Source organism: Cicer arietinum, chromosome 2 (genome assembly GCF_000331145.2).
Source record: "Cicer arietinum cultivar CDC Frontier isolate Library 1 chromosome 2, Cicar.CDCFrontier_v2.0, whole genome shotgun sequence".
Lineage (NCBI taxonomy): Eukaryota > Viridiplantae > Streptophyta > Magnoliopsida > Fabales > Fabaceae > Cicer > Cicer arietinum.
Genome location: NC_021161.2, coordinates 50,799,831 through 50,814,262, shown reverse-complemented (window position 1 = coordinate 50,814,262; position 14,432 = coordinate 50,799,831). Strand labels below are relative to the sequence as shown.

At 32.0% G+C, this 14,432-nt stretch overlaps 2 protein-coding genes across 2 annotated transcripts; both read left to right on the top strand.

Moving 5' to 3' along the window:
• Positions 1 to 3,355: 3,355 nt before the first annotated feature.
• LOC101502618 (DEAD-box ATP-dependent RNA helicase 32) lies at positions 3,356 to 8,660 on the top strand. The gene is made up of 8 exons (XM_004491334.4): positions 3,356 to 3,876; positions 4,364 to 4,639; positions 5,268 to 5,591; positions 5,968 to 6,159; positions 6,283 to 6,438; positions 6,574 to 6,998; positions 7,120 to 7,277; positions 8,001 to 8,660. Exons 1-8 carry the CDS (start codon positions 3,508 to 3,510, stop codon positions 8,330 to 8,332), a joined length of 2,232 nt encoding a protein of 743 aa, XP_004491391.1. The 5' UTR covers positions 3,356 to 3,507; the 3' UTR covers positions 8,333 to 8,660.
• Positions 8,661 to 9,696: 1,036 nt separating this feature from the next.
• LOC101502303 (small ribosomal subunit protein uS14z/uS14y/uS14x) lies at positions 9,697 to 10,988 on the top strand. Its single transcript, XM_004491333.4, has 3 exons — positions 9,697 to 9,856; positions 10,584 to 10,683; positions 10,777 to 10,988. Exons 1-3 carry the CDS (start codon positions 9,795 to 9,797, stop codon positions 10,783 to 10,785), a joined length of 171 nt encoding a protein of 56 aa, XP_004491390.1. The 5' UTR covers positions 9,697 to 9,794; the 3' UTR covers positions 10,786 to 10,988.
• The last annotated feature ends 3,444 nt before the right edge of the window (positions 10,989 to 14,432 follow it).

Sequence of the window (14,432 nt, the reverse complement as noted above, 5' to 3'; positions counted from 1 at the left end):
TAAATTTGAACTGTGTTTTTTCATTCTCAAATTCCTTCAAATATTACCAACCTTTCATTATAAAGAAAATATTTAATGTCTAAAATGAAAAAAGGGTAAGATAAGACTTACTCTTATTAAGGGAATTAGCACAAGGTCCTAAAAGTTCTCTAAAAATACCTTATCCTCCAAGATCAAGAGGAGAAACTATAAAACAATTTAAAATTAAGTTTCTTTACCCCCAATAAAAATTTCACATAATCCGATCTCATAATAGAACATAAAAACTAAAAAATAAAAATAACAGAGGACCTTGCCTTCCATGATAAAGAACAAAGGGTAGTAGAATAAGAAATGTAGCAAAGGAAAAGAAAATGATAATGGTTAAATATGTTTGGATAATCTCAATTTAAATATCTCTAAATTCTCTCTATTTTTTTAATTTTAGTTTTTTTTTATATATTTTTTCGTTAGAATAAAAATTTATTTCATATAAATCATATATGCGAAATTTTACAAATAAAGATTAACGGTTTTCAATAAAAACACATACGACGCTAATTTTGATGTATTTCAATAACATATCAAATGATTTTATATTTATGTAAAATTTTACATGTATGATATATAAAATATATACTTTCCATCCAAATCAAAAAAATTGGAAAATAAAATTAAATAAAATTATGTGAAATAAAAAAGATTGAGAGATATTTAGATTGAGATCATCAATATCCTATTTCATATGGTTGTTTTTTTTAAGTTTGCGTGGAAATTAAAAATATAATTTGATTCATTGGCTGTTTATATGAAATTTGGATTTAGTTTTTCATTGAACAATTATGGATGTTTTCTTTTTAGGATTATTTAAAAATGATGGATTTAATTTGAACCCAACAAAAAAGTGATGGATTGGATTTCTTTTTAAATCTAAATGTTGTTGAACTTAGTTAATTTATTACCTGTGACAATCTTTAATGGCTTGTTATTGTAGTCTCCTGTGGTAAATCATTGATCGATGGGTCATGCATATGATTGTCGACAAGTTTATGACACATATATTCAAGCACATCTTTACGAATATAGAGTTGGGAAACTTTATGTCAAGTATATGTAATTCCTCATTAGTAAAATTTTGCCTTTACAAAATAGATTCCAAAAGTTTATGGTCTCAATATGATGAGTTTCCAAGTTTAATCCTCTCTTAACACATGCTTGATCATTACAAGCATGTTCTTTAGTTAACTTTGAAACAAATTGATACTTACTAACTTTGTAAAGATGTCTACTAATATATTGTTCAATATGATGTTCATCGTCAATCCTAATTTTATTAATTTTAACTACATTGTATTTACATGATTGGTTTATTGTTGCAATCATAACAAATTAGATTTATTGTCTAAATAATTGTTGACATTTTTTTCACGAAATATCTTCATATGATCGATCAAACTATTTGAGTATCTCAATCTATAATTTCTAGTATGAGTAATTAAGTTTTGCATTGATTATGAATGTAGCAAACATTAAATATATAAAATATGTGACTTATATATTTATTGTCTTAAAATTTTGAACCAATATGTAATTTTAAAGTCTATACCTTAAAATTGGCGGATTCATTAATCTGTTTGAGTCTAACTTAATGCAATAAAATAAAACTAAATGATATGGACATACTAGTAGTTGATTTCACATGCGATGAATGAAAAGGGAAAAGTAAACAAGATGAAAAAAGAACCACAACATAGAAGATTGATAAATCAATGAAAAACATCGCAATGGTAAGAAAACTATTTATAAGATTCAAGGAACCGAACAACTAAAAAGAAGATTCAACTCACTTATCATTCTCATTCGAGAAAATTATATTTCATATAAAAGTTAAAAAATGAAAGTCTTATGAGAATATTTAAAAGAATAATTCCCACTATTCCTAAAATGGACCAAAAGGTTAATTCTCTAGGTCTATATTAGACTTACACCACTAAACTAAAATAAAACATAAACTATACATACATAAAAAAAAACACAAATAAAAATAAAAATTATTCTAAAATCGTGACTTGAACTTGTCGTTGATTTCCTCCATGTAGCTTCATTTAGGTCCTCAAGTACATTGTCTATAATCATAAAGGAGGAAAGAGACCAAAAATATATATATTGAATCTTGTTCTTCATTACAAAATGCACATGGTAGAAACACTTTAATTTTATATTGGACTATTTTCAATTTTTTTTTATTCTTGTGTTAGCCTGTTGTGGAATATTGATCAAATATTTACTTTAAAGAGTCTGAATGTATTGTGGGCCACGAAACATTTTAAAGACATTTATGTCTTATAAAAAAATTTTATGTGGTGTTATTTTGTTATCATTAGACAACAATCATGATATTTTTTATCAGATTTTTTTTCTCAACAATATATTATTGTACTCATTTAATTTCTTTACGTTTGTTTTTCCCAACAACTTGATGCAAGCTTCTTCAATTATGTGCCAAATTGTTTAACATCATAAAAAAAGAAGAGACAAAAGATTATGCATTAACGGTTAATAAAAACCATAAATTTTATTATATGACTGTATAATTGAAACTTTCATGAATTAATAACCCTACGATAAAATCTCATATTATCAGCCACTTCAAAATTATTTACGCCATACATATCCACTAAACCCAAAAAAAATCATTTGTTATATTTTAGTTATATTTGTGTGTAAACTTTGGTCATTCTACAATTTTATAAAGTGTAGTCACGGTAGTAATTCATTTATATAAGTTTTTCTATTAATTAAATTTATTAACATAAATAAGATGTATTCACATTCTAGACTTGTTGGTACTACACATTCTAGACTTGATAGTCTTCGATCCAAATTCCAAACATATTCTAAATGTTTATTAAAAGATACGAGGGTGCTAATTAGAGATGTAAAAAAACCTAAAGTTCTAAAGTTTCTTTTTAGTTTATTTTTATTAAGCCTCTAATTTTATATTTTTTATTAAAATAATTTTTTAAAATTCTAATCAATTATTTTAATATTTTTTGTGAACTTAAAAAAAAGACTTAGGGGATACATAGGTCTCAACATTTTGTTAATTTTGAGATTTTATTTTGAAAAATTTTCAAAATTTATTTTTTCAAAAAAATATTTTTTTTCTAAAAAAAATTTAAATCAATATTTTTTCTTAAAAAAATTTATGAAAAAAATTAAAACAAATCGATTTGTTTTTTTTCAAATTAAAAAATTTTGAAAAGAAATGGTAAATATTTTTTATCGAAAAAAATCGAATCTTTTTTATAGAAAATTTTAAGAAAAAGATTATGGGCTATTGTACTGAATTCACCTTGGCCCATTTTAACAAATAGCTTTCGTCCTCGTTTCCGTTCACAAAAGAAGCTACTTCAACTCTGCCGCTAAAGGAACCAAACCTAAACGACAACGTTTCTTCTATTCATCTTCAAGCTTCAGTACTGCACCTCTCTCTCTCTTGAAGTTCAATTTGTACATTGAGTTACAATGAAAAGACCAAAATCAAAGGAGTTTCGGAAGCAACAACGACTCTCAGAAGAAGATGAAATTAAGCTATTGAATTCATGGATTCAATGCCAGAAACCAGAGTCAGGTTCGAACCCAATGTCACTGACACCTCTTCCCAAAAACTCACCCGTTGGCCGCCTCGACGACGATACCTTCTCTCGCTACGCCGGAGTGGTGCGGTTTGAGCAGTTGCCACTATCAAGGAAAACTAAAGACGCTTTGCGAAGTAATAAGTTTGTTTCCATGACTGATATTCAAAGAGCTTCTCTTCCTCATGCACTTTGTGGCCGTGATGTTCTTGGTGCCGCCAAAACTGGTTCTGGCAAAACACTTGCTTTCATTATCCCTGTGAGTGCTTCGCTCTTGTTTTTGATATTTGAATGATTATGGTGAAACTTTTTATTTAAACTTGATTAATTGTGTTTTTTTAAGTGAATTACTATTTTGCTATTAGAAATTGTATAGGTTGATTTGTTAGTCACCAAATTGATTGAAGTATTTAAATTTAGGGACTTGTTTGCCATTTTTTTAAATTTGAAAGATTAATGGCCGATTTGGATGGACTTATTTGAACTTATCTAATGACATTTGTGAGTCTGTTTGGGAGATCTTTTCCAAAGTAAGGTGTTTTCATCTTAATTACATAAAAAATTAGGATAACTTATGAAAATGGTTTATAGCTTATAAGAAAATAATTTGACTTTATTTTATCTTTTGTTATAGAAGTTGCTTATACATAAACTCTTTTATATTAACTGCCTGACTCCTACAATATCGAGGAAGAAAATAATGATTCACTTGCTTTGGTTTTTGGGGTTTTTATTTTGAATGATAGGTGTTGGAGAAATTGTATAGAGAGAGATGGGGACCTGAAGATGGGGTCGGAAGCATAATCATATCACCTACAAGAGAATTAGCTGGTCAATTATTTGATGTGTTGAAATCTATTGGGAAGTACCATGGTTTTAGTGCTGGCCTCCTCATCGGTGGTCGTAAGGATGTTGTTACTGAGAAAGAACGTGTTAACGAGCTCAATGTATTGATCTGCACACCCGGACGCCTTCTACAGCACATGGATGAAACTCCTAATTTTGATTGTTCACAGATGCAGGTCCATATAATATTTTTTTCTTATTTGGAATCGATTAACCTCAATCTTACTCTGAAATGAGAATTAGTATCAAATCATATTATTATCTCAAGCCTTGCTTCCTTATTTTTCTAACAGACACACTCACTTATGTTTGCCATGTTGCCAGCCTTGACGACTTTCAAATTTATTTGCTTCCTTTCTAGCAGCTACCTAGGTGATTATAGTATGTGGTTATATTTTTTTATAGTTAAGCCCTTGTAAAGGATAACATATGAAGGATCAATTTGGATTAGCTTTTAAAACTTATAAAAGCTTTTCAATTAAAATGAGTTTATGGTTTTCTCCTATAAAAGAAAGTCCTTCTAAACTTATAGGAGTTTATGGAGAAGTTAGAGGAGAGAGTTTCAATTTAATTTCAGCTTATACGAGAAACTATTGTAGATATGCCTCACTTCATAAGAAAAAACTCGTAAATATTACTGGTTTTTATTTAGTTTGTGTTTTCAGTAAGTGTTTGTTAAGAATACCAAAATTGGCTAATTATCTTTCAAAGCAAGTACTCTATTGTTTTTGTTAGATGAACTTGATCACAGATATTTATCTTTTGCAAAAATAGTTGATGATTGAGTCAATTTCTTGGATACAGGTTTTGGTACTAGATGAGGCTGATCGTATTCTTGACAGCGGATTCAAGAAGGAACTAAATGCAATCATCTCACAGTTACCAAAGCGTAGACAAACCATGCTTTTCTCGGCAACTCAAACAAAGTCAGTTCAAGATCTTGCAAGACTAAGTTTGAAGGACCCAGAGTATCTGAGTGTGCACGAAGAGTCTGTGTCTGCCACTCCTACTCTCCTGAAGCAAATTGTGATGATTGTTCCCCTTGATCAAAAGTTAGATATGCTGTGGAGTTTCATAAAGACCCATCTACAGTCAAAAACTCTTGTCTTCCTATCAAGCTGTAAACAGGTAACTCCACTTCTCTGTCCTTTATCAAGGAGATTTTTTTTTTACTTGATTCGAATCTCATGTTCTGAAAATTAGGTCTTCAAATTATTTTACTAAACAATTCTTAAAAACGAAAAATTAAGAACACAATCAAACAGGCCCTTAGTCTGATTCATGGAACTTCTGTTCTGATTGTGATTGTGATTATCGTAATTGGAAGGCTTTTAAAGGATTTGCAGGAAAAATTGTTGATAATTCTTACATGTAAACAGGGAGAAGTTATTTCCATTTAAGACTTTTTGTTGATTTCGTGTTCATGTTTGTTTCTGCTTCAAATTTCCACTCTTGAGCTCAAATATCTTCCATAACATTAAACATTCACATCCCTGCTGAATAGGTAAAATTTGTCTTTGAGGCATTTAAGAAACTTCACCCTGGCATACCGTTGAAGTGCCTTCATGGGAGAATGAAACAGGAAAGGAGAATGGCAATATATGCTGACTTCTGTGAGACGCGCTCAGTTCTCTTCTCAACTGATGTGGCTGCAAGAGGCCTTGATTTTAATAAGGCAGTTGACTGGGTTGTTCAGGTGAGTCTCTTGCTTCTTGTTTCATGTCTCGGTGCTAGTCTTGGAGCTTTGAGGTGGGAGTATTGGAAGGGAAAAGTTTGTTATTATGGTTAGAATCTCACTTTTTCTCCAACATTTATGTAGGTAGATTGTCCTGAGAATGTAGCATCTTACATACATAGAGTTGGCCGTACTGCTCGTTATAAATCTGATGGAAAGTCAGTTTTATTTCTATTGCCTTCAGAAACTAAAATGCTTGAAAAGTTAGAAGCAGCAAAGGTTCCAGTGCATTTAAACAAGGTACATTTGCTCTGCAAATGCATTTGAACATCGAGGTGTCAGATTTAAGGATGTATTTTTCTTATATGGTTTGGTGTCGATCTCATTTTGTCTCTGACATATTTGCTTACCATGCTTTATTTGCTGATTTTTCAGCCAAGGAAAGAGCTACTGCAACCAGTGTCCAGTTTGTTGGCATCTTTACTGGTCAAGTACCCAGAACTTCAGATGAAGGCCCAAAAGGCATTTATCATATACTTGAAATCTATCAATATCCAAAAGGATAAAGAGATCTTTGATGTTTTGAAACTTCCTGTTAATGAGTATTCAGCATCATTAGGTCTACCAATGACCCCCAAAATCCGTTTTCTAAACCAAAAAATTAAAGCTAAAGATCTGTCAACAAAATCAATTTTCGATGAACCAGAGGAGGATTTAAACAAGAAAAATGTCTTGGAAGGTTCAAAAGAAAAGCTAGACACAGTTGTTTTCAACGATGAGGAAATTGAAAATGATCTTCTTCGGCCAGCTGATACCTCAAATGAAGGTGACACAAAGTCAGCTGAATTTGGAGGGTTAATGTATGTACCCCATACTCAGTAGAAAGAGAAAGATGCTTAAGACTACTTTTTGACTATGTTGCTTTGTATTTTATAGCCTTGAGTTTTTTTCCCCCTACTGATTTAGATGTTTCATATGCAGACCAGCAACTCGTGTATTAAAGAAAAAAAAGCTCAAGATTAACATGCATAGACCACTTGGGACTCGGGTTGTATTTGATGAAGAAGGCAAGACACTTCCTCCCCTAGCCAGAATTGCTGACACACAAAGTGGCAAGGAAGCATTGCTAATTGATCCAGGTATGTGCGATTGAAGCTAGAGCTTTGAATAATTATAACTATTTTATAAAGTGAAATACTTGTTTGTTACTCTGTTTGTGTAAAGCTGTCAATTGCATTATATAGAATCTTGACACACGCCAGACCAGTTTTTTGTCCTATCAAATTGTTTTTCTGTTTCGAATTGATTTGAAATTGTAACATGTAACTTAAATGCTATGATCTTTTGTTCTGGAAGTCAAAATTAGACAAGGAAATATGGTGTGACAACAGGGTAGGTTGTCCCATTCTTTCCATTCAGTTATGGTAAAACTAGTATCTTGTTTCATTTCTTTCCTTATTTTTATAATTAAAATGATGATATTGTGGTAAAACCTTATAATTCACAAATAAATTGCCTGCTTACGACCCTGCGTAATATTTGTACTATATTGTTATCTTGATCTATATGGCTGCAGCACCTAGTTTTTAAGAAACGTAGAACTAAAGAATAAAGACATAGCCCTTGTACAATAGCAGTTAGACAGCCATTAGTTCCTAATAGAGCCTAAGACATAATACAATGCCTGTGTGTGGAAGTTTGATACCCCTGACCTCGTTCGTATTTCTGTTAAATTTTATATGACCATTGTTGATTTCAAGAACCTGGACTATATTCTGACTCAGTATTAGTTAATGTGATCATTTGCTTAAGCATGGATTATTTTGTTTATTTCGGCATCTCAGTATCTCATATGCATGCAGAACAAAAAGCTGAATACTATAAAAGGATGCGAGAGGATTTGAAGAAGGCAGACAAGGAAGATAAATTTGTAGAGCGTCAGCGACTTAGAGAAAAAAGAATCAAGCAGAAAATGAAATGGAAGGCCGGTAATGCGGAAGAAGAGGACGAGGATGATATCTCTGGGTCTGATGGAGATGAAACGATACATAGACCGCATAAAAAGAGTAAAGTATACTTCGACAGCGACAGTGGCGATGAGGGTGAAAGAAATGAAATCACAGGGAATGCAGGAATTACTTTGGAGGAGCAAGAAGCTTTGGCTTTGAAATTGTTAAATTCCATGCACTCATAGGATATATACATATTTAAATTCTTATAACAGCAAAAATGTGAGAAGAATTAATTTTGTGGCATTCATTGCCAATTTTGATTTGCCATATTGTTATTTCAAGAAACATGAGTGTAGAAGCATCATTTGTATTTGTTGTTTGTATTTATTATAGTAGCAAACATGAGAATCTTTATGGTGTAAAACACTATGATATCATCTGTGTTGAAGATCATAGTTATAAAAATTAGCTCGTACCAGCTGGTTTCCCTCGAAATTTTGGTCATCTGACTTCTAGGAGTCTGATTGGATTAGAGAAATAAGTAACAACCAGTAAAACTGGTTTGATTCAGGCTTCGTTTCACATCATTTTTATTTTTATTATTTGTTATGTCTAAGTCTTTATTTATAGACTTCCATAAAATATTGGGCAAACAAGATGGTTTTTCATCTTTCATACAGTCAATGATGTTGACAAGTTCATCAGACGTGTGGAGGATGCATAGTTTAGTTTATGGAGAGAACAACAATTGAAATAATTGATTCTTGAATTTCCTTGAAAGTAGAAGTGAAAGTTTGAAGTTGTTCATTATCATAATCATTTTGAATTTGATATGGGAAGAAGGTTTTGATTCATCAAAGGATATATACACATACTATAACACATATATGGACACAAAGACACCGCTAATGACAAATACATCACAAACCAACACTGATACACATTATATATGTTTATTAAAATTGAGCAGTTTATTTCATTACAGAAAAATTATAATACAAGATACAATAGTTATTTTTTACCTTCATTCATTTATTTACTATTGAAAAGTCAAATATCATGTAATCAAATTTAATACAGTTAACTCTCTCATTCATCATTGTTGCTTTGACATACATTTAACTCCTCTCTAAATATATTTGATATGTGACTAAGGTGAGTCAAAGCCGCAAAGAAAAAAAAATTGAAACATTTGTTTGAATTGTTAGACAAGTGTCTTACTAGTGTTAGATATGATACTTCAACACGTTTCTAGAGCCTTAATTAGAACCTAAATCAACCCAAGCCATACAACCCAACAACCTAAGTTGTTTTTAATTAGAACAAATTCACTATTTAACAATAAAAAGGTTGTGACTTTTTTAAGTAGTCATTAGACACTTTTAATCATAATCATTATGATCTCATAATATAACTCATCATAGTTAATACACCCTCTAAAGAATCACAAGCAATAATCAAGTAAAAATTGCATTTATTTCATGTACATGATTTTAAACTATAAATCAATAGGTATAATAAATGTTCGCTAACCGAAAAAAAAGAAAAAAAAGAAAAGGAATTATTTAAACACAACAGAGGTTGGGCCAGGCCCAATTAATATTTAACCCACCAACACGAAAGAAAAGAAAAACCCCAATTTTGAATCTATATAAAACCCTAATTTGTCAACGATGTAGCAATTTGAACTCACAGCAATAAGCGATGGGACACTCAAATGTTTGGAACTCTCACCCTAAAACCTACGGTCCTGGTTCTCGCACTTGGTAGGTTCATGCTTCAATCATCATTATTTTCTATTACTTTGAATTGCCCTCAGTTTCAATTTTTTTTTCTCCCCTTTGAAGTTTCTCTTTTGATCTCTAATTTAACTTGTTTCAAACTTTTGCTTTGATTTATAGGCTTTAATTTTGGTTAGGTTAAGATTTTGATGAATCGTGTTTTTCCTATTTGGTGCAGTGTAGTTTAGTTCTTTTTGTTAACATATGTATTCGTTATTGCTATTGTATTGATTTTGGATTAGATGAACACTGAATATACTAGTGTATATTCGAGACATTCTTGCAAAATCTGTTGATGATTGGGTTGAAATTGTTGGTTGCATTTGATGGGTAGTTTGTTACATGCATCTTAGTTAAAATTGTGATTTCAGTTTGTAAAATCACAATATTTTGCAATAATGCTTACCCTCAACTAGTGAGTTTTATATATGAGATTATAAGCATATATAAGAGTTTTATGAATTATGTAAAATTTTTACAATTAGTGTTAATATTTGCGACCCTACTCCCCCTCTCTGATTATGCAGTTAAAACTTGATTTTAACTGACTTGGTTTCATGTTCTTGCTGCAGTTTAATTGTTTTTAAATTTGAAGAGTCTTGCTGATTGTGATTAGTGTTATGATTCCACTATTTGCTTCGGTTTAATTGGTTTTAAAATTTGAAGAGTCTTGCTGATTTTGATTTTGTTTTCTGTTCTTTGATACCGACAGCCGTGTGTGCGGAAATCCACATGGATTGATCAGGAAGTATGGCCTTATGTGTTGCAGGCAATGCTTCCGTAGCAATGCCAAGGAGATTGGTTTCATCAAGGTAAACATTTGTATTTTTATTCTCAAATTAAATCTTCTAAATTTTCTATTGTGGATTTCTATATGTCTAATACTTTTTTTTTTAATGTTGCAGTACCGCTAAAGAGTTATGTCTGTGACCAACCAATTTTAGGCCCTTGAATTAGAATGTTGTGAGGAGGATATGTTTGAAGCTTCTTGAGTTTATTTTTTTGCATTTAATTTATTTGTCAGATTTTATTGGTTGAATTAAGTATCTTTTATATATATTGTTTTATACCACAAACAAGTCAAGTTTTAATGGTATTTAGTTAATTTGTATGGTTTTATAGTTTGCTACTACAATCAAAGAAAATTTTAATGCTGCCACAATTTTCTCAATAATCTCATATTTATACCTGCAAAAAGTCCTTCAAATTAGATTCATCCATACCTGTCTCATTTTCTTCCTGATGAATACTCAACGATTTCATCAAAATAATAATAAAACTAATCATGACTAATTTCGAGTGCCATTTCAAACAAAGCATTGATCTCCATGTTTTCACCTTCTCACACTCCTTTTAAGAACTATGAATTTTGAGGTCCATTCTATGCCAATTGTGATTTGCTGTATTCCTATTTCAAGAAACATGAGTGTAGAAGCGTCACGAGAATCTTTATGGAGTAAATTATTATAAACGAATTCGATTTGTGTTGAAGATCATAGTTTTCAAAATTTGCTCGGACCAACTGATCTCCCTTGATATTTAGTTATTAGTTGTTTAAAATGTCTGTCTTTGAATGGAGGTATATATAAAACTTTTTGTAATGTTTTTTTAGTCGGTTTTTCTCTTATATTATCTATAGATAAAAGTAAATTTGCAAATCTATTATCTATAGATACAATATATATTACAAGTATATAATAGAAGTTTTTGTCATGTCATTTTTGTCATTTCCACATTCTACAAAAGTTTATATAATTTATTTCAACAATCAAGTTACATAAAGCTTTCAAGCATATTATCAAGATTGCACATGGCTATTTCATAATATAAGTATAATTGCAACATGAAGAGAAAAGGATCTTATGCTCCTTCTGTGTTTTACTGTAAGAGGAACCCAAATCTTCCTACCACTTGTCATTTGTGTAAGGACTTGCTATCACATGTGATTTTCAGCTTCAATGGCCCTTTCCACTAACTTTTTGATGAATTCATATTCGTACCAATAAAAAGTACAAAACCTTTTACTTCATTCACTCATGGCTTTTGTTTTCTTTCTATTATTATAAATTAATCTAAACAAATTGCTATACAAAACTGCACAACAAAGAACAGAACATTAACAATACCACAATACTTTTAATTTGTCTATGACAAGAAGTGTTTCTCATGAAAAAGATTAGCAAGACATTAATCAATATAAGCTAAAAGTAACTAATAGTGTGTATATTAAGGCAACTTCTGTCATGGCTTTACCATAACTACTTGTTTCATTGCTTACATCTAACTCTTATATTTTGTAAAATATCGGCCAAACTGCTTGATTCTTAGTCTTCTTACACTCCATAATCTTGACAAGTTCATCCAGACACCACGAGGAATATGCATAATTTTCAGACAAAACAGAAATAAAAAAAAGCCTTGATTTTTCAATTGCTTCGAGAAGGGTTTTTGAAATTTGGTTTCCACCCTCCAATCCATCATCAGCTATATTCAATTCTAGTTTTATTACTTTTAGTAAGAATCGTTACTTTACTATATATAATGCAGTTAGCTAAGCAAGCCTATATGTTTGCAGAAAAACAAATTGTGACACCAAAATATAGAGCATCCTCTAAGGGTATTGACTTATGATGTTTAACTCATCTTCCCATGTTGCGTCGTCTGCTCTTTAACTCTTCCATTGCACACCTTAACAACAATTCTACTGGCTAAAACTGATTCTGGTTATATGTTATTGGCATTGTCACTTGCCAATTTTTTCCGTAAACTAGCATGCACATTATAATTGCTGACTGCCCTCTTAAAAAATGACGCATGAAACACTGGATGAATACGAGATGATTCAAGCAGCTTAAGCTTATAAACCACTGCTCAAACTTGCTCCAAAATCTGAAATGGTCCGTCGTAACGTGAAGATAATTTTGGACAGATATAAGCATCCAAGGTAACCTGGCCATGAGGTCGTAATTTCAGAAATATCCAGTCATCAATGGCAAACACTGTATCCATCCTCTTCTTATTCGCATGAGTTTTCATTTGGTTTTGTGCCCTCTGCAATTGACACTTTAGTGTTTGATGGCTTCATCCCTATCCTTCAATTCTTTTTGCACTGCTTCCACCTTAATTTCCCCAGGCAAGAATCGATTCAAAATAGGCGGAGGTCGCCCATAAACACACTCAAATGGCGTGGTACCAGTAGACATATGGAGATTGGTATTATACCAATATTCAGCCCAAGGAAGCCATTGCATTCATTGCTTAGGTTGGTCTGCTCTAAAACAACGGAAAAATGTTTCCAAACATTGGTTAATCACCTCCGTTTGACCATCAGTTTGAGGATGGTATGCGGTGCTCATTCACAACTGAGTGCCTTGCAGTTTGAACAATTCCTTCTAAAATGAACTCACAAAATTTGGGTCTCAGTCAGTGAGAATTGAAGTTGGAATGCCATGCAAACATACCACCTCCCTTGTGAAGATCTCAGCTAACAACCTTGCTGTATATGTATGCTTGAGGGGGATGAAGTGGCTGTATTTTGAGAGTTTATCCACAACAACTAGGATGACTTCATAACCCTTAGACTTAGGGAGTCCAGTGATAAAATCCATGGATATCTCTTCCTAAATCTGATTGGAATATTAAGAGGTTGCAGCAATCCTCCTGGGGCAGCAAACATGTATTTTTGGCGTTGGCAAACATCACAAACTTTGAGATACTCTTGCATAGTTTTAGTCATACCAAACCAAAACAAATTGGTCAATCTTCTATAAGTTATGTACACACCAGAATGCCCCCTCGAAGAGTTTCATGAAATTCTTTTAATATTTTAAGAATGCTCTCGGATTTCTCACACATGATCAACCTTCCCTGATAAAACAATACCCCTTTTATATAAGAGAACCCCTTCTATACCTTCTGACCCGATTTCAAAGTTGTTATGATCTTGGACAGCTTGGAATCTTTATGTACCTCCCCTACCAATTGCTTGCTTCCTAACCAACTCGGTTGATGAATCATTATAATCAATTATGGTCCTTCATAAACTCAAGAGATGGCATCAGCACCCTTGTTTTCTAGCCCCGACTTGTAGATGATGTCAAACTGATACCCCAATAACTTGGCTACCCAATTTTGTTGGTCATAAGTGGTTATTCGTTGTTGAAGCAACTGTTTGAGACTCTTATGGTCGGTGCACACTGTAAACTTTCTCCCTAAAATGTACGATCATCAATGTTGGATCAAAATGGCCCCGATACCCATACCTGATGCATCACTCTCTATGAAAAACTTTTGTGAAAAATTAGGGAGTGCTAAAACTGGTGCAGTAGTGAGTTTAACTTTGAGCTCCTCAAAAGCCTTGTGGGCCTCATTGCCCCAATTGAATCATCTTTTTTTGTCAATTCAGTAAGAGGTTTAGCAATCTTGCCATAGTCTCTTATGAACTTCCTATAGTAATTTGTGAGACCAATAAATCTCCTCACCCCCTTAACATTCTTTGGAACTGGCTACTTTTGCATACATTGAACTTTATTGGGATCCACAACCACGCCTTCTTCGGATG